This window comes from Lachnellula hyalina (genome assembly GCF_007821495.1).
Source record: "Lachnellula hyalina strain CBS 185.66 chromosome Unknown contig00196, whole genome shotgun sequence".
In the NCBI taxonomy this organism is placed as follows: domain Eukaryota; kingdom Fungi; phylum Ascomycota; class Leotiomycetes; order Helotiales; family Lachnaceae; genus Lachnellula; species Lachnellula hyalina.
The window spans coordinates 26,511-46,796 of record NW_022157310.1 but is presented as its reverse complement, the minus strand read 5'-3'; the positions used below and the strand labels follow the sequence as shown (position 1 = coordinate 46,796).

Sequence of the window (20,286 nt, the reverse complement as noted above, 5' to 3'; positions counted from 1 at the left end):
ACATTATTCAAACCTTTCTCTCTTCAGAGCCGAACAATTAACGAGATGCATTTGTGTTTGGGACTCTTTATCGCAATACATTTATTGCAGTGACATCTTTCCCTACATCCCGCCAACAAGTAGCGCGGGCATTGTCAATCTCCTGCAGCGACTTCTCACCAACACAGGATACCCATGGCAATGTCTGAGAGTCAGCATTCTACTCAGGCTCAGGGCTCCCAATTGAACCCACTTCACCTCTTCCAAAATGGCTTTTCTGCTAGTCAACAAAGACACACTTCTGCTTCCTCTTCCTCCAGCGACGCCGCCATGAAGCACAGAAGAGATAATCTTAATCGCCCCAAAGCATCATCATCTTCTTCGCGCAATACCCATACTTCCACCAGCACTAGCGCCGAGAATCGCGCTGCGCAGAGATATGTCAGAACTCTTCCATGTAAGCCCGATATAGCCTCTCAATACACTCAATGCTAATAATGCCACCGCAGCTTGGATAGACTCTTTCGAAGAGGGCGACAATGCCAGTCCCACAGATAGACTTATTTCCTCTCCATCCCGAGCCCACTCCGCTCAACATCACCATACTCCAACAAAACCACATCGCAGAGTATCGCACGATGGATGGGTTGATATTGATGATATGCACGCGGCCCCGAAGCAAGAGACCGGATTCTTCGGAGGCCATAAGGAGCCTGTGAAGGGCAGAAAATGGGACCACAAGAGGGACAGTGAGCCCGTCTTCATGACGGGAGGCGACAATCCTTATATCCCTACACCCTCATCGCCATGGGGAATGTACATCAAATCCTCCATGTATGGGCCTTCACAATCAGAGGATGCCAAAAGGGTTGACGAGGCGTTCCTGCAATCCCTGACACCTGGATATGAGAAGCCCTGGCGAGGAGATTTGGAGGGTGGGGATCCGGAGAAACTTTCTGGTTTACTACATAGTAAGAAACGACGGATGACGCTTCTCAAGCGGGCGCAGGTTTGTGGTCTTCATTCCTCGGTACGACGGAAACACTAACAAGGCACAGAACATTCTTCTCATGCATCCATTCGTCCCATTAATCTTCCGGGGCACTGTTTTCACCACATCCGCGATTGCCCTTGGCCTCTCTGGCTCAGTTTACGCTCTTTCCAAAAAATACTCATATCCTCAAACTGCCTCCACAACAATGGCCGTAGTTGTAGATGTGGTTGCCATTCCATATATCTTGTACATCACGTGGGACGAATATACCGGTAAGCCATTAGGTCTTCGATCTCCCAAAGCAAAGATACGGCTCGTACTACTGGATGTATGGTTTATAATATTTGAATCTGCCAATTTGGCCTTAGCGTTCGAGTCTCTTACAGATGATTCTGGGAGTTGCCAGCCAGGAGGGAAAAATGGGTATAATTCTATCATCTGTCGTCGGGTTACGGGGCTGTGCGCCTTTGTATTTGTGGCGTTGATTGCATGGGGTATGACCTTTTCAGTGAGCATATTTAGGTATGAGAACTATTCCTTGTGTTTCGCAAAGCTTGACTGACTTCTTCCTAGGCTTGTTGAGCGGGTAGGCGGAAGGGAAGAGGGGGATTAGATATCCAACACTTTGCACATATTTCTTTTTGGGGTCACAGGGAAATGGATCTGCAAGCATAGCAAGGCGTTGAAAAAGGGAGACTACATGGCCGAGCTGAAAAGGCTCGCCTTGGGCTCAAGGGACACTGTAGGACATGGGACTTGTATGGAAAAAAAAATTACTCAAATTTGGTAGAGTAATGAGTAATGTATCACTATACCCAGGTCCATCCATTGTTTTTATTTAAATATCTACTAAAGTCAAAGTCCGGCCCCTAATCCCCATACAATCCTCTTGGACTTACGGAGCAATACTCTGCTGGAGTAGTCACAAAGGACTTCACCTGCTATGCTATGAAAATGAATTATGCTAGGGACTGGGGGAAATGGGCCATGTGAATAAGTTTCAGGGTGCCAGGGATCGATTATTTATTGCCTCGAAAAACCATGGTCCGCGAAGTTTTATGACGATATTGGCATATCTCGAAAAGAGCATGCGGGGTTTTAAGCACAGCGCTACGCAATACTCGCTATGAAGGCTTTGATGATACAATCTCATTCAAAAAGCCCGACTTCTTCGTATTAAGTGGGCAAATCTGATGTCAAATAGTTGATTGAAATGGTTGGTAAAAGCGAAAGTTCTGGTATGGGAATAGAAAGATTTATATAAATATGGTAAAGTAGCTAGATGCTTTTTATGAGATAACTCGATTGAATTGAACGAATAATATGTTTAAGAAATATAGATTTTAGTTTAAAAACGTATCACATAATCATAGTGAATCTTCATGGAAGCCTACTAACCTACACTACACTACATTCACGGCGCAGTTGTCCAAATGTGGATGACTAATGAGCCGACTGCAGCCTATTCACGGAACCTTGCCTTGCCTTGTCTTTAAAACCACGAAACCTTCCTAACCTCAACTTTTGCCGACACACCACTTCATCTATTCCTGTTGGACAAGGCTCTGTTTAGTCTTGCACGCAGAGTAATAGTAGCTCCTGTACTTTCGTTTTTACCCTGCGGCCAGGAACTCACAGTCAAGCTTTGGCGTTCTTGCTGGCCCAGATCCCGCGATTCGTTCGCGTCTCCCTACAGTATCAGATACCCCTCCAACTGACGAACCGCCTTGAAGGCTCCTGGCTACTCTGCCCGAGCTTCTGAGAGGCAGATCGGAAGCCTGCCGCCCTTCTGCGAGCCTAAACATCTTCATCCTCCGACCCAAATCTTCGTCACCGGGCGTCATCACCTTCACCCCTCCACGCCACCAGCTCGACCTTTAAAATCACAACTCCCATCATGTCTTCCGTGGCCACGAGAACAGCACCGGCTCCTATGCCGCAAGTCCCCAATAGAGAAGACCTGACTGCAACGTAAGTCTTATTTCATCTCTGCGGGGCTCTATCTCCTGTACTCTGGTATTGGCTAATATGAGCTCGCAGATGGAAATACCTCGAGTATGGCGTAGACAAGATCATGGTCGATTTAAAAAATGGCATTGACATGAACCTTGTAAGTAGTTCTCCTACCTTTACTTTTTTGCAGATTGCTAACCCTTGCTTTGCGACTTGAAGTACATGGGGGTTTATACGTGAGTTCATTCACTGCCAACAGTGTGGCTCGTGCTAATATCTTTCAGGGCCGTCCACAATTTCTGTACATCACAAAAGGCTGTGAGCAATGCACCACCTGGAAATGTTATCGGAGGGGCTCATAGGGGAGGTAAGAATAAGAACACCCGAATCTTCACAAGGTCCCGCACAATGACTGACCCTTAATAGCACATTTATTGGGGGAGGACCTTTACCAAAACCTTATCCAATACCTTACCGGATACCTCAAAAACCTCGTCAAGCTATCGAAAACACACTCCGATGAAGCCCTTCTATCTTTCTACATCCGGGAATGGGACCGATATACCACCGCAGCCAAGTACATCAACCATCTCTTCCGGTACCTCAATCGGCATTGGGTGAAGCGGGAGATGGATGAGGGCAAGAAGAATATTTATGATGTCTACACATTACATCTCGTACAATGGCGACAGACTCTGTTCAGCGAGGTGAATGAGAAGGTCATGGATGCGGTCCTGAAGATGATCGAAAAGCAGCGAAACGGAGAAACCATTGAGCATGGCCAAATCAAGAGCATTGTGGGTTCATTTGTCTCCCTTGGTCTTGACGACTCCGATTCCACGAAATCTACCCTTGACGTCTACCGATTCCATTTCGAGAAGCCATTCTTAGAAGCTACCAAGGCTTTCTACCAAGCCGAGTCTAAGCAGTTTGTAGCCGAGAACAGCATTGTCGAATACATGAAGAAGGCTGAGGCTCGTTTGGACGAGGAAGAGGAGCGTGTCGAGATGTATCTCCATTCAGACGTTACTATTTCTTTGAAGAAGACTTTACATGGTGCTCTGATATCCGACCATTCTACAATCCTTCGAGATGAGTTCCAAATTCTGTTGGATAATGACAGAGTTGATGATATGGAACGCATGTACAAGCTTCTTGCCCGTATACCTGATGGTCTCGACCCTCTCCGAGCCAAATTCGAAACCCATGTCCGCAAGGCGGGCCTGGATGCTGTCTCCAAGGTCGCTGTCGATGCAGATAAGCTTGAGCCCAAGGTGTACATTGATGCATTGCTCGAAATTCACATCCAATACCAAGGTCTTGTCAAGAAGGCCTTCCAGGATGAGCCCGAGTTTACTAGATCGCTGGATAACGCCTGCAGAGAATTTGTCAACCGAAACCCAGTCTGCAAATCCGGGTCCAACAAGTCTCCAGAGTTGCTAGCCAAGTATGCCGATGCTGTTCTGAGAAAGGGCACCAACGGAGCAGAGGAGAGCGATCTAGAAAATACCTTGAACCAGATCATGACTGTTTTCAAGTACATTGAAGACAAGGATGTGTTCCAGAAGTTCTACTCTCGCATGTTGGCCCGTAGACTGATTCACACCACCTCTTCGTCAGACGATGCTGAGACTAGTATGATCAGTAAGCTGAAGGAGCAGTGTGGTTATGAATACACCAATAAGCTTCAGCGTATGTTCCAGGACATGCAAATCTCCAAGGATCTGAACAGTGGTTATAAGGAGTTTGAGGGCAAGCTCGTAGAGCCAGGGGATGCCCGACCCTTGGATGCTTCTTACTCCATCTTGGGTACTGGTTTCTGGCCACTGAGCGCACCACAAACCGATTTTACGCCACCTGCGGAGGTTACTAAAGCTTACGAACGTTTCCAGACTTTCTACGGTCAAAAGCACAGTGGACGAAAGCTTACTTGGCTCTGGCAATTCTGCAAGGGTGAGGTCAAAGGCAACTGGTGCAAGAACCAAAAGACCCCCTACAGCTTCCAAGTCTCTACCTATCAGATGGCAATTATATTACTGTTCAACGAGAGTAGTACGAACAGCTATGAAGATATCAAGAAGGCCACTCAATTGCAACCCGACGTTATGGATCCTGCGTTGGGAATCTTCCTCAAGGCTAAGATTTTCAACATGAGTCCCGAGGGTGACAAGCCTGGACCTGGCAAGGTGTTCAGCCTCAACACTGATTTCAAGAGCAAGAAAATTCGGATGAATCTCAACATTGCTATCAAGTCTGAGCAGAAGCAGGAGGTCGAGGATACCCACAAGACAATTGAGGAGGACCGCAAGCTACTCATGCAGGTAAGTAAACTCGTATCTCCAAAACATTTGCATCTACTTACTTTGACTCCAGTCCGCTATTGTGCGTATCATGAAGGCCCGCAAGAAGATGAAGCACAATTTGCTCGTCGGCGAATGCATCAATCAAATAAAGACCCGCTTCCAGCCCAAAGTCGGCGACATCAAGAAATGCATCGACATTTTGTTGGAAAAGGAATACTTGGAGCGTCTAGATGACGACGAACTTGGTTACCTTGCATGAAAACCTTCTCGTCCTTTTACATCTCAGGCGCATTCTAGATATACGGGTGGGTCAGATCCTAATGAAGGAACGAAATGCAACTTATTTTCACGGGACCGATTGCATATACCGGTAGCTGCTACGTCTTCTGCCAGCGCAAAATATCTCCTTTCCCATCTCTAATGAAGTCGGACGAATGGAGCGGAGCCTGTGTTTCTCTCTAGCATTGATGAATGGGCATAACGAATAGCATTGCTCAGGGGTAGGAGGAGTTTTGAACTTGGTCAGATTTTCCATGTTTTGAGTGGAAGATACCTTTAGTCCTTATTTGGTTCGCGATTTAGATCGTGAATCGAACCTGATTGCTGGCTGGCTAGCTGGCGATGGGTACAGCTAGCGAGTTAGCAAGCAAAATGAGAGAGAAATTAGAATACGTCAGACTTTTTTTTTCGGTGATGTTTGTGAAACTTGTTACTTTGCTCACTCAATCGAGTACCTTCCATACTCGGAAGATTCTGAAATCTATACCCCCTTTTCTATGCATATGCAGAGCAATAAACAAACACACGGTCCCAACGGCCATTCCGTGACCCACCTGCCTTGTTTTAAGGGTAGAAACAAACCCAGGCATTTTTAAAGTACTTCTAGAAGAATTAAAAGAACAAATATCCCTGCTCGTTTTTTTTGTTTTTGACTGGAGGCAAGGGAGGGAGGGAGAATCGAGGGTGAAACTGCCGTGTCATGTCATGCATGCAGGGACCCTAGGTACCCAAACCCAGACAGACAGACACGGGGCCGGACCCGGCAGTTTGGCAGTTTGTTGTGTTATGGTTGGGTTACCAAATTGGGTTGTACGAGTACCGGGTAGGCAGTTTGCAAGCAAGCGAGCGAGCCCCTTTTTTCTCGACACGGGGGGTGGTGGGTAAGTAGGTATGTATGTTTTGGAGAGAGCGGTTTTAGATACCTATTATAGGGGTACTCACGGGGCGGTTTTCTGGGCTGGGAGAGGAAGGAGGGGGGTGGTGAAAGGGTGAGGGGAGGGGGGGTTTGTGTTTCCATGTTGGTTGGTAGGGTCGTGGTGTTTTTGTTTGTTTGGTTTGGATGTTGGGTGATGGATGAGGAGGAGGTCTGGGAAGGAAGGGTAGTAGGTGGTGGGTGAGCTTGGGATGAGGTAAGAGAGAGCATGAATAGTGGCTTGCTGTGAGGAAGGGAGGGAGGGAAGGAATATGTGTTGTTTTGTATGCAATGTATGTACCTATGTGTGTCAAGATGCATATGTATGTCCATAAGAGGTAGCAGGTTAACACTTTTACTCTCAATTACGAAAAGAGCATCAGGAGGATGGCGAATCATTATTAGCTTAGGTGTATAAACGTCTTTCTTGACAGGTGTGGAAATGTATATTTATGGATTTACGAACTCCCCTTCGTAAATGATACGATATACCAAAATAATGACTCATGAGGAACTGGCATCGCTAACTGTTAAAAGGCTGAAGGAATACGGTATTCACGAAAAGGGGGAAGACCTGCAGATGTCGCGTGGCAGGCTGGAATACAATCGCTTCTGCAGGGAGGATTGATTGATTGCATTAGGCTTGTTTTCAGGAGGCGCACGTGACACGGTGCATCCGTAAAGACCAGTGGGATGTTCCGCATTTCTAAAAGGCGCATACCGGGGGAAGGAAGGGGAAGAACCGCTGTGGCTGTGGAGGTTTGATGAAGAAGCCAGAGACATCCTTCTCACGGGGACCACGGCACGTTATCGTCATTGTACTGTAGGGTGTTGAAATGAGAAACCCGAGTCAAGGGCTTGCTTCGATACTGTATGGGGGAGGCATGACCGGGGAACATGCTCTGGAATGAATATATTGCTCTTATTGACAAGGAATGATTGTGATTGTGATTGTGTTGATAGACTTGATCCGGTTCTCCCAAGATTGAGCCACGTGTTGTGTTGATTGTAGATGAGATTTTAGTTGAAGAGTTTCTTTTGCCAAGGAGAATCTATTTATATTTGTATACTTGCGGCTCATGCTGCGCCGTGCCGTTACGCGTACCTACTGTACTGTACCTTAGTTTTCGTACGGATATACAAATGTCCCTTTGAGCGTTGACTTCTATTCAGGAAGTTTTCCTACAGTACTTGAGTAGTCCATGGCTTTCAGAGCATATGGGTAGACATAACGAGTACCACTACTCTGAAGGAAAGTTTGAAGCTGGTGGACCCGGGCGCTACAGTATCATAATGCCTGCGTTACTCATCGATCAGCGCTGAATTCAGGGTTGCTTTCTCCCGTTGCCAATCTTGGGATTGACCGACTGCTCCACTGCTCCACAGCTATATTCTGTATTGGAAATAATTGGTAGGGGTGCAACCAGTGGCTTGCCTCTTTGAGAAGAAGAAAACGTAGAGTTTGAGAGGCACTGACCTGATGCTGTCTCTGGTTGAAGAGAGGCTGTCAAGGCAATCATCACGAATTAAATCCCTGTACCTTGGGCTGGGCCAGACAAGGACTAAAGACTGCAGACAAGTGACTACATGTGTAACTGGTAACCTCAGAATAACTTTGACTTTTACTTCACTTACTCTTACTTCTGGGTAGATGTCTTTCCGAGCTCCGTGATTATTTTTTAGACTTTGTGAGAGTTATACATCACATCTAGCTACCGTGTTCGTGTTTTAACGTTACCGCTTGCTTACCTACGCATGACGCTCAAAGCTCATATACCTACCAACCGCAGAAACGGGGCAAAACAGACGAACATCTTCACCAAGACAAAGCCGAATTAACCACAGCTTTGTAAAGCATTTATTTTGCCTGTTTCCATTTATATCTATTTCAAATTGCAGGTTAGTGTAAGTTCATACTCATATCCATATCCATATCCATTTCCCGTGTTCAAAGGATCCACTAACCAGTTCCATCTTGTAGGCTGAAGTGAGTGCCACCAACACAAGCGACCGCCTCTAGCTCCTTACTCCGCATCAGCGAGCCAGCAGCGTCACACTACTTGTACAGTAAGTACACGGACGGTGAACCTGAGCGAAGCTTCCGTCACCTCCATCTCTACCAAGCAAGGACTCTACGGCATCAATCGATCGACGACTCGACAATCTCTTGCATCACCGACCGCACCGTTTGTGAGACCCCACGTCGTTCGTTGCCCAGGTCAGCCTTCAATCTCATTCACCTCACACCTCACCGACCGTTAGCGACTCGCGCTTTACTGCGCTTCGCTGCGCTGCCTCGGAAGCACCACCCCAAAGTATCCCACCATTGTCGAAATAATTGGGTGGTTGGCAAAGGACAACCCCCACTGGGAGGATACCAAACCATAACCATCCATGCCAACGAATCTCTAAAGCTTTTGTCCGAAAGCGAACCGTGGCTCGTTGCGCGCGCGCCGAATCTTCGAGTTCGAGTTTCCACTGTCACTGCATGGCTGTCGCATCTTGAGCTTCACGGAGGATAACGAAACAAAGGGTCATTGCGCATTGCAGAACGCCAGCATATTCATTGGGGATCGACAAAGCCGAGTTCTAGGTCAACCTCGAGAAGAGATCCCGCTGTCCATCCGGCGCCTATAACATCCACACAAGAGGCGGGGCTGCGCTTGCAGCTAGAGACACGGTATAATGGGGGCATGCTTAAGCTCGAATTCGGAGGCGGAGGAACAGAAGAAGAGGAGTCAGATGATTGATAGGGCCCTCGAGGAGGATTCGAAGAAACTGCGACGAGAATGCAAGATACTGTTGCTCGGTAGGTGTTACGTCTATAATGGCTCGGGGTAGCGGCTAACATGTTCAAGGATCCGGAGAGAGTGGGAAATCAACCATCGTTAAGCAGATGAAGATTATACACCAGAGCGGATATACGGTGGAGGAATTGTCGATGTATCGGATGACAATCTACAAGAATCTAGTCGATTGTGCGAAGGCTTTGATAGGAGCGATGAGGCAATTTGACATCGATCCCCAGATCCCAGTAAACCAAGAATACTGCAACTTCTTGATCAATTACCAAGTAGTTACAGAGCCTCCAACACTGAATCCGGAAGTAGGGATGGCAATCAAGTCTTTATGGATGGATCCAGCCATGGCAGTTTTGATGGAGAGGCAGAGCGAATTCTACTTGATGGACTCGGCGCCATAGTACGTTGGATAAACTTTGGATGAGGGAACCATGCTAACAGAGTATAGTTTCTTTGAAGAGGCTAGCAGAATTTCTTCGCCGGACTACATACCGATAGAAGCGGATGTGCTGAGAGCACGAACGAAGACCACCGGTATATACGAGACGAGATTTACAATGGGGTCACTGAGCATACAGTGAATACTCCCTGAACTTATCTGTCAACCTCCTGCTAATAACTTTACAGCATGTTCGATGTTGGTGGGCAAAGAAGTGAGAGAAAAAAGTGGATACATTGCTTCGAAAATGTCACATCCATCATTTTCTGCGTGGCGCTGAGCGAATACGATCAAGTGCTATTGGAGGAGAGCAATCAAGTATGTCTTTCCCGGTCAATAGTCTGCTTTTACTAATAGATTTCAGAATCGGATGATGGAGAGTCTGGTGCTTTTTGATTCGGTCGTCAACTCTCGATGGTTCATGCGGACCAGTATTATCCTCTTCCTGAATAAAGTCGATCTCTTCAGACAGAAGCTCGGGCGATCACCGCTCAGCAATTACTTCCCCGACTACTCGGGCGGAAATGATATTAACCGAGCGTCAAAATATCTTCTTTGGCGTTTCAATCAAGTCAATAGAGCACATCTAAACCTATACCCTCAGTCGGTCCCTCCTACCCCACTCCATGGGCCTCTTGCTAACAAACTGTAGCCTCACCCAAGCAACAGATACATCTAATATCCGACTAGTCTTCGCGGCAGTCAAAGAAACAATCTTACAAAATGCTCTCAAGGATTCCGGGATTCTCTGAGTCTGTACCTAATGTTACGAACGACTTGATACATAATGGCGCGAAGTTTTTGGTCTTGGGCTCGGGATATTTGAAGTTCTGATGTTCTGGGTTTGGAGTCGGTGTTTTGCTTGGATTGCTGAGCTACTTCTGTTCGGGGCGTTCTGGAGTGGTTGTATGACCAAGACTTACGGGGTGCTACGGACTTTGCTCGCTGCAAAATTCATGATAGCTGGAAGATGTAACTGGACCTTGACTGGTTTTCTTGATGAGAGGCGTGCACTATACACGACATGAGATGTGGCTCCTTCTGCATGACTACTCAAATTCTCGTTCATAGTTGGAAAGGGGTGCGGGTGCGGAGAAGGGCTGGAAATATCTTTCGGAGTATTTTTCCGTATATTCTTAGGGGACAGCGGTATGGGCGGGGGATCTAAAGAAGGCGGCGCTCTCGGAGGAGAGGTTCACATGGTGGCTGTAGAAAGTTGTCGACACGGATCAAAAATGGAAAAGGCAAAATACTCACCACGATTGTTTTAAGTGAATCTCTTGGGGTCTTCGAGCTTCAGACGCTATCACTGACATTGTGAGCTCGGCGCAGTATGACTGCATGTACGCGAGACGAGACGCTTTGTAGCACCTGCACCTGGATGTCAGATGAATACCTAAGAATACCGTGTACTCCGTAGAGTACTGATAGCGGTGAAAACGTGCAGTTCATCATGCAGCTGTTCTTATTGGCTGATGAGCGGATTGATAGTATAGTGGGATTGGTGTAACAGGTCCCCCAACGTCGCTCACTTGTTATCTCGGAAGCTTCTCTTTGCAAATAAAGTGAAAGTGCTACCACGTGGGTAAGAAAAACAGGTACCCTCGTAAATAAATGTAGTGGGAAAGGGGAAGAGCAGATATAATAATAGAACCTACTGAATTATAAAGTTTCGCCACAACAGCACCATATTTATATTTCTTATCTGCCAAGCCACTTCAGGTACTGTACTTCACTCGTACCTCCGTACAGTATGTAATCTGTAATCAGTCTAAGTGGATAAGGTACTTGGGAAAGCTGGACCCCGACGCCACCATCGGAAGGAAAGGAAGCTGCATCCCTGGAGTGCCCAGGTGAGCTAAGGTACCTAGCTAGAGCTGTCAAAAGTATGCTGCTGCAACCCAACATCATACGATAGATATCATGAGAAAGAGCTATGCAGGGCGGGGCGGGGAGCTCTGTCTGTTTTCACAGATTCAGAGAGAACGTGGATAGGGTCTTTCTTTCACTCAGCTTGAGATATTAATCAATAACTCTGACATTCCTACAAACACACTGCATTGCTTTCATCATTGTTCACTCCGTACCAACGATACCATATTATTCCTACCAGCCATAAGCAACTCAACCCACCAAACTACCCAACCCCGCACCGGCTCCCCTCCCGCGTCTGCAGCCACGCCTGGACCTGCTAGCAGTATAGCACATCACCAGTTGATCCCAGTCCAGTCGACCACCCGTTCACCGTCTTGTGAATCGTCGATCCGCCGAGGGCCCTTCCTATTTAATAGATGTCTCCCATTCTCGCCGGCAGCTTTAAGGACCCTTTCAACGGCAACAAACCCGCCGAAAACGTAAACATGTCCAAACCCACAGCCCCGAGAGAGCGCCGTCCCTCGACGAGTGCCCCCATCACCGATATTCAAGGTCCGGTTGGCCCGGGTTTCACAAGACCCAAGCATAAGCGTACTTTTACGGGTTTTGGCGCTGGGGAAATCAAGAGTGTTGAAGGTATGTATATAGGATTTCCTGCCTCTGTGTGTAATTCTGCAAAGCTATCTTTTCAGATCCATTCATGGCGTGTTGGCAGTGTAACCACCAGGCTAACATTCCGTGCCCCCAACAGCGTTAATCCCCGAACACCAACGTGATGCCTGGAAGAAATTCCAAGCCAAGCCATGGGTATCCAAAGACGATTTTGAGAAAGAGGTCGTGCGCCATGTCGAAACCACACTCGCTCGCAGCATGTTCAATTGCGACGAGACGGCTGCGTATGCGGCTGCTAGTCTGGCCTTCAGGGATCGCTTGATCACTGAGTGGAACCGGACGCAGCAGAGGCAGACTTTCGCGGATACGAAGAGGGTTTACTATCTAAGTTTGGAGTTTTTGATGGGCAGGGCGTTGGATAATGCTATGTTGAATGTGGGGTTGAAAAATGTTGCTAAAGGTATGTGGTATTCCGGTCTTCTCCCGGCTATACCTTTGGAAAGTGTATTTGCTAACATTTCTACTACTGACAGAGGGCCTCTCGGAACTCGGATTCCGTATCGAAGATATCATCAACCAAGAACACGATGCTGCGCTTGGAAATGGTGGTCTTGGCAGACTTGCTGCTTGCTTCCTCGATTCCATGGCTTCCTTGAACTTCCCGGCTTGGGGATATGGTCTGAGATACAAATACGGCATTTTCAAGCAGGAAATTGTTGATGGGTACCAGGTTGAGGTTCCAGATTACTGGCTTGACTTCAATCCTTGGGAATTCCCTAGACACGATATTGTGGTTGATGTAAGCCTTCTCTTCAAAGCTGTTTACTCTAGCTAACAATGTCTAGGTCCAATTCTACGGAGGCGTCAGAAAATACCAGGACGATGATGGAAAGAATGTCGCAGTATGGGAAGGTGGTGAAATTGTCAGGGCCGTGGCCTATGATGTACCAATTCCAGGGTTCAACACTCCTACAACCAACAACATGCGTCTGTGGTCCAGCAAAGCTGCTAGCGGAGAGTTTGACTTCCAAAAGTTCAACAGTGGTGACTACGAGAGCTCTGTGGCCGATCAGCAACGAGCCGAGACGATCAGCGCCGTGCTATACCCCAACGACAACCTCGACCGTGGTAAGGAGCTTCGATTGAAGCAGCAGTACTTCTGGGTTGCTGCCTCTCTGTACGATATTGTTCGACGATTCAAGAAGTCCAAGCGTGCTTGGAGCGAGTTTCCCGACCAGATTGCCATCCAGCTGAATGATACTCATCCAACACTTGCCATTGTTGAGCTGCAGCGAATCCTAATTGATATGGAAGGCCTTGACTGGGATGAGGCTTGGGCTATTGTCACCAATACTGTGAGTTCGATTTTGGCCCTGAAATCTGAAATAGGCTAACAGAATTAAAAGTTCGGCTATACGAATCACACTGTTCTCCCAGAAGCGTTGGAGAAGTGGTCCGTCCCGTTGTTCCAGAATCTCCTCCCCAGACATCTCCAGATTATCTACGACATCAATATGTTCTTCCTGCAAAGTGTCGAACGCAAGTTCCCTGGTGACCGAGACATGCTCGCGCGCGTTTCAATCATTGAGGAGTCTCAGCCGAAGATGGTTCGTATGGCCTTCTTAGCCATAGTAGGCTCTCATAAGGTCAATGGAGTTGCAGAGCTTCACTCAGACTTGATCAGGACCACAATTTTCAAGGACTTCGTCAAGATCTTTGGACCTGACAAATTCACCAATGTCACCAACGGAATCACACCAAGACGCTGGTTGCATCAAGCTAATCCAAGATTGTCGGAATTGATTGCCAGCAAGACTGGCGGTCTTGGTTTCTTGAAGGATCTCAATGTTCTTAATGAACTCGAGAAATTTGCGGATGACAAGGAATTCAAGAAGGAGTGGGCTGAGATCAAGTATGCCAACAAGGTCAAGCTTGCCAAGTACATCAAAAGCACTACCGGAGTAACGGTCAATCCCTCTGCATTGTTTGATATTCAAGTCAAGCGGATACACGAGTACAAGCGTCAACAATTAAACATCTTTGGTGTTATCCACCGATACTTGACCATCAAGGCTATGACCGCCGAAGAACGAAAGAAGCTGGCACCTCGTGTGTCAATCTTTGGTGGCAAGGCTGCTCCTGGGTACTGGATGGCCAAGACTATCATTCATCTCATCAACAATGTTGGTGCAGTGGTTAACAAGGACCCAGATGTTGGCGATCTCCTGAAGGTAATTTTCTTGGAAGACTACAATGTCTCCAAGGCAGAGATAATCACTCCAGCTAGTGATATTAGTGAGCACATCTCCACTGCTGGTACTGAAGCCAGTGGTACATCCAACATGAAGTTTGTCTTGAATGGAGGTTTGATTATCGGGACTTGCGACGGCGCCAATGTGAGTATTCCAGTTTCCTGGTCCTTATTCCACTAACAAAATCTAGATCGAAATAACCCGCGAAATCGGTGAGAATAACATCTTCCTCTTCGGCAACCTCGCCGAAGACGTGGAAGACCTCCGTCACACGCACAACTACGGCTCTCATACATTGGACCCCGACCTCGTCAAAGTCTTTGACTTGATCAAATCCGATGCTTTTGGCGACGCCGGCGCGTTTGGCGCCCTCACCGGCTCCATCGAAGACCATGGGGATTATTACCTCGTTTCCGATGATTTCCACTCTTACATTAAGACTCAGGCGCTTGTGGATGAGGCGTACAAGAACCAGGACGAGTGGATTACGAAGACGATTTTGAGTGTGGCGAGGATGGGATTTTTCAGTAGTGATCGATGTATTAATGAGTATGCGGAGATGATCTGGAATGTGGAGCCGCTGCCGGTTGAGAAGGAGAGTGGGTTGGGGAAGGAAGAATTGTGAATGAAGAGTGGATAGTGGATAGAGTTTATTTCTTTTAGAAGTCCGAGGTAGATTGATTATGCGGCTATGAATCCTAGATATACTTCTGACCTTTTGGGGGTAATTAATTACAATTTTTGTGCAGCAGAGTCTTTAGCGGTAATGGCCGAGGGTTTTGTGATTCGAGATAGTGGTTGGTATAGAGAGGGTACGGGTCATGTGCTTTAATCACGTGATATTAGAGAAAGCTATTGATTGGTAACTTCTATTTTCGTACCCAACGGGGGATTAGTAACGGTTCATCGGCATCTAACCTTTTCCGTTCTTTTTCTACTTAGGTCACGGTTCGGATTTGTGGGAACGGGAAAAGTAAAAGGAAAGTTTATGCTGGTGGTTATGCCGAAATATAGACCGGGTTGAGGCTCTCTCTTCCGGAAGGGTAAGTCAGTCCTGGCACGGATTAGGACATGATCATCAGGGCTTTTCTTGAACTGCAGGTAGGTGGGTGTGGGAGGAAAGGGAAGGGAAAGGGAAGTCTGAGGTTGAGGATTTCTAGACATAACCGTACCTACCGTACCGTTTATGCGATGACATGTATTTTAATGTTCTCTCTTGCGAATCTTGATATCCGGAGACTGGCGGGGTTTTAAGTGGACCATGCAGGTATTCAGATCGAAATACTGGAACTGGTACCAAGTCGTGGGCCTGTACAGGACAGGTACTCTGACGATGACGTAAGTGGTGTGGGAATCGGCGCTGCTTTAGGGGATTTGGAGATGTTGTTGTAGGTGTGAGTTGTAGGTGTGAGTTGTAGGACAAAGTCAGCAATACTTGGTAGTATCGCAACTGGTATAGTACCTAGCCCTAGGTACCTTACTTAGTCTTGCCCAAGTATTACCTGAGGGATGGGATGGGCTATGTTGAGTGGAGGGAGTGAGGAAGAAAACGTCCCTAGGAAGTTCACTCTGGTCTCACTCAACACCCTAACTAATAAGTACCCCTCTATTCGCCCCTCCATACCATTCCGGAAGTCTCACCTGGCCCGATCCAGGTCCACCCACCTTGGACCCCTACTGTAAATCAAGAAGAAGATAAAACAGCGATAGGAATCGCAGGAAAAGGGTGAGGTATGTTGTAATAACAATATGTATTTACACCATGTAAGGTATTTAAATATCGCCTTTCCTCTTGCCACTCATGAATGAATTAATCACCGGTGGCATTTTTCGAACTCTCTCTGCTTTCGCACTTTTCCATAATGCACTAGATGCCAAACTCCAATTCTGTGTCTTCACCGCCCACTTTCCCATCCTTCGACATATTTGACTAATAGAACCAAGTCCCTGCGCTGGAGAGGAGAGCAGCGCAGCTTAGCTTGGTGGAAATTGAGCGTCTAATTAACGACTACGAATATACCTTACCATACCATACATACCCTACCCCATGTCCAGCCTATATTGTGAATTGATGCTTCCAACAAGGGCGGCCAGAGCTTGACCTTCCTCTCGCACTCAACTTTTGCCCTTTGCCTCGATAACACACACACACACACACACACACATCAGAATCGCATTAAAAGTCTCACTCTGAATTCAGGTCAGGGTATACTGTATGCAAAGAGCGGTCTCATCCGTCAAAATCTACAAGCAGCGCTGCCTCACATTGCCTTGCATTGGAAAAGCGCCTGCCGAATCAACTTCTAGTTTTTGCCTACTCGCTTGTACTATCTCTACCTAGGTGGGAGACTACTGTACCGCATCGCACCCTGCCTTAAACGACAACGAGGCCCCTCCAAAAGTCGAAACCACAACCGCAATCGCGACTCGATCTGAGCGACTGCAAACTTCCTTCATCCTCTGTGAACGTTTGCCCTCTACACAACATTTCAGGCACAACCACAACCAGAACCACCAAATCCCTTCCACGACGCTCTCTCCACCACCCCGCAATCTGACCTCGAGTCACCCCGCGAAACATCATGGCCGAATTCGTACGAGCCCAGATCTTCGGCACAACCTTCGAAATCACATCCAGGTACGCGGGGCAGCCCTCAACGAGGCTATTGGGGCGCCATCTTGAATGGCCTCTTTTTACTACCGCGATGGCTAATTCTTTCTGCGCAGATACTCTGATCTCCAACCTGTTGGCATGGGCGCCTTTGGCTTGGTCTGGTATGATAATTCCCCTTTCCCCTCTGCGCTGGCGCCGGGGAGCGTTGATTGATGCATGGTGCTGATTGATGGATGCGCGTGTTTGTCTACAGCTCCGCCAAAGATAACCTCACCAACCAAAGCGTCGCTGTGAAGAAGATTATGAAGCCCTTCAGCACGCCAGTCTTGTCTAAGCGAACATACCGTGAATTGAAGCTGCTGAAGCACTTGAAGCATGAGAATGTGCGTTTTTTAACACGCCCACTGCGGCGGCAGGAATCCAAGGCTGATCTTACTCCGCAGGTCATCTCGCTCAGTGATATCTTCATCTCGCCTCTTGAGGATATGTATGATTTAACCCCTCTGCCCCTCTTTCCGCCACTCTCCGCTCACAAATACTGCAGTTACTTCGTCACCGAACTCCTCGGCACCGATTTGCACCGTCTCCTCACCTCAAGACCCCTAGAGAAGCAATTCATCCAATATTTCCTCTACCAGATCCTGGTAAATACTACCCGCGCTTCCTTCCGAGCACTAAATATGCTAACCTCATTTAGCGCGGTCTCAAGTATGTCCACTCCGCAGGTGTCGTCCATCGCGATCTCAAGCCCAGTAACATTCTCGTAAACGAGAACTGCGATCTCAAGATCTGCGACTTCGGCCTTGCCCGTCTGCAAGATCCCCAGATGACCGGATATGTGTCTACAAGATACTACAGAGCGCCGGAGATCATGCTTACATGGCAAAAGTATGATGTGGAGGTAGATATCTGGAGCGCGGGCTGTATTTTCGCAGAGATGCTGGAGGGCAAGCCTCTTTTCCCAGGAAAAGATCATGTCAACCAGTTTTCTATCATCACGGAGCTCCTCGGAACACCTCCAGATGATGTTATCCACACAATTGCCAGCGAGAACGTAAGGCTTGGTAGCGTGTAATTTATGTTTGAGGTGTGCTGATAAGTGTCTAGACGTTGAGATTTGTTCAATCGCTACCAAAGCGTGAGAGGCAACCTTTGAAGGACAAGTTTAGAAACGCCGATCCATTGGGTATGTGTCTCTCAAGATTCTTTTCTGAATTATGCTAATATTTGACAGCCATCGACCTTCTAGAAGACATGCTAGTGTTTGACCCCCGGAAGCGAGTAAAGGCCGCCGATGCCCTGGCACACGAATACCTCTCCCCATACCACGACCCAACCGACGAGCCCGTAGCAGAGGAGAAGTTTGACTGGTCATTCAATGATGCGGACTTGCCAGTGGACACATGGAAAATCATGATGTACGAGCAAATTTCTGAATGGGAGGAAGAGCACCCGACCCAATATGCCACTCAGTCTTAGGAGGAGAAGAAAAGGGAAATTCAGACACTAGCTGCGCCCTTCATCCGCACTACTGGAATGGATAAACCTTTCTTTTTTTTCAACTTCGAAGAGCTTGGGCGGGCGCGGGTTGGGGTTGGTCAGAGCATAGGACACAAAGAGAGTGTTAGGCTGACTAAGTTCTGTTTCTTTGTAGGTATTCCGAGATTCTTGACTATCACAACGTCACAGCTGGAGGTGGGGGCGCTGATGTCGCTGGCGTTCAGCCACAGATTGGTACCGATGGGCCGTTCGAGGCTCAGCAGGCTCAATATGTTGCGAATGGTCAATGATAAAGTTGAATTGCGATGTCTTTTACGCATGGATGGGTTCCACACACACACCACACAAAATAAATAAACCTCCTTCCGGAGGAACACGAAATACACGAAACGATTCATAGGAGAGACAGATGCAAAAGAGAACACGATATCGGGCACTGCACTGGGATTCTCTCAAACAATTTTCTTTCTTGCTTTGCGATGGCCTGGGGTTCGGAGACTGGTCTTCGAGTTTGTTTTCATTAGCCCGATTTTTTCGGGTTTTTCTCTTATTATGTTTCCTCGGCCCACAATACGAGTGAGATGATACATTACTGCATGGATTGGCAGGGTAAACTGAGCAAGCAAGCCCCTTCCCTGAGGGTGCGAGATGTTATGAGGCGCGCGGTAGATATCAATGAGAATGAAGACTCACCTCTATGATGGGTTTTGGGAGATTGTGACTGTGGAGTGAATGTGGATGTGAATTCCTGCCGTCTTGGTATTTTTCCCGCGTAGTTGTTGACATCACATACAGTACTCGATACGGCTTGCAAGATTCAGTCAAGCATCGAGTAAGCCCGCCTTGCTTTATTTGACGGGTTCCCTCCCCTCCCCTCGTACGTACATCTTCACTGCGCTATCAAGAAGCGAGAGTAAGTTGCAGAGCTTTCAATATCGTGGATACTTCGTTACACGGGGCTGAGTTGTTTAACATGATTCTATCTAAGAGGAGAAGGATGATGGCAGTATATAGCATTGGTACGCTGCAGAAGACTTGGATGGCAAACGCAAACGAATTGGGGAGAGAGTTGAGCTTCTTTCTCACACGAATGTTGCAACTGCAACAGCAGTAGCAGCAGCAAAGAGGTATATGGAAATTGAGAAGGTTGTGGTGCGTTGGGTGAATGAAAGAATAAGGTTCTTGACAGCAGGAGGGGTTTTGACAGTATTTGACGTTTAACTGTGGGGTGTAGGTGTGGGTGTGACGATATATCATCTTAACAAAACATGATTGGGTGAGCAGAGTTTGTAGTTTATTTGTCTTGCCTTGCAGTCTTTGTTTGAAGGGAAGGAAGGAAGGCAAGGATATCGACACATAGCCTACCTCTCTTCCATTCTACGTGTTTTCTTGTGTCTTGTGGGAGAGCGGTGGATGGTGGTTTTATGTATGGATTTTTCGTTTGCGTGTGTTTTTTCATCTTAGCTTAGTTGGTTGAGTTGTATTGCTTACTTTTCTCTTATACATACGTACGTAACGCTGCTTTTGAAATTCGAAATCGATGGTTCTTGGCATGGACTTCGGGGTGGTTTTGGAGGAGTGGAGGGAAGGCTGGACTGTGCTGGGTAACAATCCTGACTACCCGACTGCTCCTACACGGGGTGAGCCGTTACGATTTTGGGGATTCGGAGGTGTTGTTCGGTTATGGGGTATGGTTTACTCGAGTATTGAGATTCGAGGAATGAATGAACGAAAGAGGGTTTGACAGCAAAAATCGTTCGTCGGATGTGATG

The 20,286-nt window shown here is 47.4% G+C and overlaps 5 protein-coding genes across 5 annotated transcripts; all 5 read left to right on the top strand.

Moving 5' to 3' along the window:
• Positions 1–180: 180 nt before the first annotated feature.
• SRF1 (Regulator of phospholipase D SRF1) lies at positions 181–1,586 on the top strand (the record flags this gene model as incomplete). The annotated part of the gene is made up of 4 exons (XM_031152689.1): positions 181–436; positions 489–988; positions 1,038–1,495; positions 1,547–1,586. 4 exons carry the CDS (start codon positions 181–183, stop codon positions 1,584–1,586), a joined length of 1,254 nt encoding a protein of 417 aa, XP_031001987.1.
• Positions 1,587–2,870: 1,284 nt separating this feature from the next.
• CUL1 (Cullin-1) lies at positions 2,871–5,488 on the top strand (the record flags this gene model as incomplete). Its single annotated transcript, XM_031152688.1, has 5 exons — positions 2,871–2,944; positions 3,014–3,083; positions 3,242–3,293; positions 3,353–5,247; positions 5,300–5,488. 5 exons carry the CDS (start codon positions 2,871–2,873, stop codon positions 5,486–5,488), a joined length of 2,280 nt encoding a protein of 759 aa, XP_031001986.1.
• A 3,618-nt stretch (positions 5,489–9,106) lies between these two features.
• Positions 9,107–10,413, top strand: gna-3 (Guanine nucleotide-binding protein alpha-3 subunit; the record flags this gene model as incomplete). The annotated part of the gene is made up of 6 exons (XM_031152687.1): positions 9,107–9,230; positions 9,280–9,622; positions 9,671–9,799; positions 9,850–9,979; positions 10,026–10,264; positions 10,314–10,413. The coding sequence occupies 6 exons, from the start codon at positions 9,107–9,109 to the stop codon at positions 10,411–10,413; spliced, it is 1,065 nt and encodes a 354-aa protein (XP_031001996.1).
• A 1,539-nt stretch (positions 10,414–11,952) lies between these two features.
• GPH1 (Glycogen phosphorylase) lies at positions 11,953–15,025 on the top strand (the record flags this gene model as incomplete). The annotated part of the gene is made up of 6 exons (XM_031152686.1): positions 11,953–12,172; positions 12,288–12,608; positions 12,682–12,947; positions 12,994–13,503; positions 13,555–14,544; positions 14,591–15,025. 6 exons carry the CDS (start codon positions 11,953–11,955, stop codon positions 15,023–15,025), a joined length of 2,742 nt encoding a protein of 913 aa, XP_031001985.1.
• Positions 15,026–16,982: 1,957 nt separating this feature from the next.
• HOG1_0 (Mitogen-activated protein kinase) lies at positions 16,983–18,493 on the top strand (the record flags this gene model as incomplete). The annotated part of the gene is made up of 5 exons (XM_031152685.1): positions 16,983–17,038; positions 17,268–17,658; positions 17,712–18,068; positions 18,122–18,200; positions 18,249–18,493. The coding sequence occupies 5 exons, from the start codon at positions 16,983–16,985 to the stop codon at positions 18,491–18,493; spliced, it is 1,128 nt and encodes a 375-aa protein (XP_031001988.1).
• Between the last annotated feature and the right edge of the window lie 1,793 nt (positions 18,494–20,286).